At 40.8% G+C, this 3791-nt stretch overlaps 1 protein-coding gene across 1 annotated transcript; it reads right to left on the minus strand.

Moving 5' to 3' along the window:
- Positions 1-581: 581 nt before the first annotated feature.
- LOC145798525 (uncharacterized) lies at positions 582-3583 on the minus strand. Its single transcript, XM_082886414.1, has 2 exons — positions 2907-3583; positions 582-2598 (listed from the first exon to the last, which is right to left on the minus strand). The coding sequence occupies exons 1-2, from the start codon at positions 2997-2999 to the stop codon at positions 2107-2109; spliced, it is 585 nt and encodes a 194-aa protein (XP_082742540.1). The 5' UTR covers positions 3000-3583; the 3' UTR covers positions 582-2106.
- Positions 3584-3791: the final 208 nt, after the last annotated feature.

Genomic DNA, 3791 nt, shown 5'->3' on the forward strand with positions numbered 1-3791 from the left:
GTTGTACTCGTTTTTCAGCTGTGTAATTTCATGACGTCTACCCGTGTGCTTAGCGAATTTCAATGCAATTTCGTTATACCATGTTTTGGTTATGGTTGTACCTACCCATCGGCCCACTAATATTGCGTCCCTAACACACTGTAGGAAGATTTATGTGGCTGCATTGTCCCAGTTCGCCTTATGTGCATGATCGAAGTCATCAACAATTCCTTCAGTAACTGATGGGTCAACCCTTTTATTCTTAGACGGGGTGCAAGGAGACGACTATGTTGCAGCCATTCGACTAATGTGAGGACGTATTGTATACATTAGAACCCAGTTAATGAATACATTTCAGATAGGGGTGTGCGCGGTGCGGGTCGGTGCGGTTTGAGAGAAAAATAGAAACCGTATGGCGGGTGGCGGATTGATAAAAGTGTCACTAGAATTTGTCATTTTCCTTATCAAAAACCTGCGGTTCGGTTGGCAAACAATTCTCTTGGGTTATCGGGTCGTCCATGATCCCGAAACTGTACTTGGTGATACCGAGACCCTTTGAATGGTGTCAAATACCCCTTCTTGTTTGGATATCCCGCATTCACAACGTAATATTTACCTACATTTGCTCAATCAATTAAAGATTTTCAACAAAATTAATAATGAGTACTTAATTTCAAATGTGTTACCTTCTTGGGGGTACGGGAACGGTGCATGTTCGTTCTCAATTATTTCCTTGAAGATGCGACTGTCATACATGCTTCCTTCCCAACCACAAGATATGAAAATGAAGCACATGTCGAAGTCGCATACTGCTAGTATGTTTTGGGTTGGATTTCCTTTGTGACCGTAATATGTGCCGACATCACGAGTAGGCAACATGGCTTCTACATGAGTACCATCCAACGCTCTAATACAATGTTGCACCAATAACGTACAACGCATGAGGTTTACATACATTACAAAAAATGAAAAGTAACTGATAACGGTAACTAATATGGTAACCTTGAAAGACATGTATTTCCCTCTCTGGATCGCAAATATGGATGCCTATTATTTTGATCTCTAGTGGGCTTACAATGCACTTCTGTGAACAACTTCATTGCTTCCACACTGCATGGAAATGTCGAGAAAGGCATGTAGTTCCCTCTCTGGATCGCAAATATGGATGCCTATTATTTTGATCTCTAGTGGGCTTACAATGCACTTCTGTGAACAACTTCATTGCTTCCACACTACATGGAAATGTCGAGACATAGTTTCTCCCGAGTGTTGGAATCATTCTTGATTTTTTCGATTAGTGCAGCCGTCCAATGTATGGATGAACATCGCAACACTTTCTTCAATGTGTAATCCATGGGGTCTTGTAGGTACCCGTAAACCGAAGTCGCTTCGCAATGTGTCACACAACGCTTGAAACACATACAACGGTATATGCAAATTTTGTTCACCCCTACCTACGTGCCCATCAAATAATTCTTGAATCCAGGCACGACCGGTCATAATAGAAGTTCGGCATGGGATCTTCTTCATGTACTTCAGGTAATATTCCATTACATGCTGTGCAGCGTCACCGATTACGCTATTTTGTAGGTTTTCTTCTTCTTCAACGAGTTCGATGATTACATCATCGTAATTTCCGTAGTTGCTTCTTTCACCTTTCCACATTTCGCAATTGATGACTCCTACAATGCACACAACACACACATCAATTATCCACTTGTAAACTAAGCACATTTGAACCATTAAAGTTCAACCATTAAAGTTGAACACATCAACTATCCATTACATTACATTCAATCATTAAAGTTCACAATGCCAAAAAAGTAAAGGTTACACTATGATCCTATATTGTGTAACACAAAAGTAGGTAGCGTTCATAAAAGACAAAGTAACAGTAACTATAGTGCAGTGTAACCGCACAAAAAAAACAAAACAAAACAAAAAAGATACCCACAGAACTTGTCCACAAAAACCACACTACAACAAACCATTTCTGGTCCCATTTTTGCCTAACGGACCAAACCCAAGTACTCATAGCCCTTTTGAAGCCTGCAATGTCGCAAGCCAACCGACTACATTCTCATCATCTGGCACGCACATCAATATTTCCCCGATAATCTGTGTTCTCTAACGCAATGCAGGCGAAATGGAATAGCGGGTACTGATGAAGTCCGGGATAGCCATAAGCCGCTGTATACATGGCTCAATGCCATACTTCTGCGATGCAACAATTCCGTACCTGACCGTCAGGTGCTTCTGTGCTTGAATCGCCTTAGACAGATGATTAAAACTATTCACAAGCACTGATGCTCCACTAGAGATCTTCTTCGACTTTCCACCAGTGCTACCTCTATTTTTCCTCTTTGTCCCGGGGTCTGCTTCTTCAAGATGGACGGTGGGGGAGTTTGGAGGTGAGTGAACAACCGGTCTATATGGCTTGGTAAATGGTACCAACCCAGGAGAGTCCACTGAGTCGGATTCGCCTTCGCCAACATCAGCAGCCTTCCCCCCCGGTGTCCAATGGTGTTTGCCAGTCGCAGTTGCACCGGCAAATACGTCATGCATAAACTCTTCATGCTCCAATGGTTTCGTCTTGAATTTATAAGCTATCTTGTTTGTCTGCAGATGAAAAATCAAATTACAATTTAATTTTTTCGCCACAGTGACATGGGACAATCAACGAACAAGTTACTTTCCATTACATGTGTGTACGAAATTAAAGGTGCCAGTTTCATATAAGTTAAATGTAATTATTTTTCATGATGTACAGTGTGGTACAATTGTAGTTATTTTGTATTGAAATGTTTTGAAATGAACATAACTTACATATGTGAAAAGTTTACTACCAATAATTTTAGTAACAAGTGCAAGTTGCCATTAAACTTTCAGGATTTATTACATAAAATAAAATATATGTTGGTACATACCGATTTAAGATTTTCCCACCACTCTTCTGACGTTGCAAACAACCCGGTTTCCCAGTCAAACCCAATGCCTGTCACACCCTTACTGCTATCCATCAACTTGTTACAAGCCTGCCATTCCCTTTTCAAACTGTTGTACTCGTTTTTCAGCTGTACCCGTGTGCTTAGCGAATTTCAATGCAATTTCGTTATACCCTGTTTTGGTTATGGTTGTACCTACCCATCGGCCCACTAATATTGCGTCCCTAACACACTGTAGGAAGATTTATGTGGCTGCATTGTCCCAGTTCGCCTTATGTGCATGATCGAAGTCATCAACAATTCCTTCAGTAACTGATGGGTCAACCCTTTTATTCTTAGACGGGGTGCAAGGAGACGACTATGTTGCAGCCATTCGACTAATGTGAGGACGTATTGTATACATTAGAACCCAGTTAATGAATACATTTCAGATAGGGGTGTGCACGGTGCGGGTCGGTGCGGTTTGAGAGAAAAATAGAAACCGTATGGCGGGTGGCGGATTGATAAAAGTGTCACTAGAATTTGCCATTTTCCTTATCAAAAACCGACGGTTCGGTTGGCAAATAATGGCGGATTTGCCTTGGCGGTTCGGGCGGATTGGCGGTTTATAAAAAATATAATTCAAATTACAAAACTTAAATCAAAGAGTAAAAAAAAGACGAGAGATACCGTGATGTTAAGCATCTTGCGAAGTTTTCTTCTGATGCAGCAAGTGTAGCAACAACATGATAATATGAACGACTATGCCATCAGTTCATTACAAGCATCTGTGGAAGCTACAATGATCAAATACAATACATAAAATTCCCCTTGAGCAGTAATGTAATACTATATTCTAAGGTATAGAACAACAAGCAAATTTAAGTA

This window comes from Camellia sinensis, chromosome 9, assembly GCF_055761805.1.
Source record: "Camellia sinensis isolate YWXY chromosome 9, ASM5576180v1, whole genome shotgun sequence".
In the NCBI taxonomy this organism is placed as follows: domain Eukaryota; kingdom Viridiplantae; phylum Streptophyta; class Magnoliopsida; order Ericales; family Theaceae; genus Camellia; species Camellia sinensis.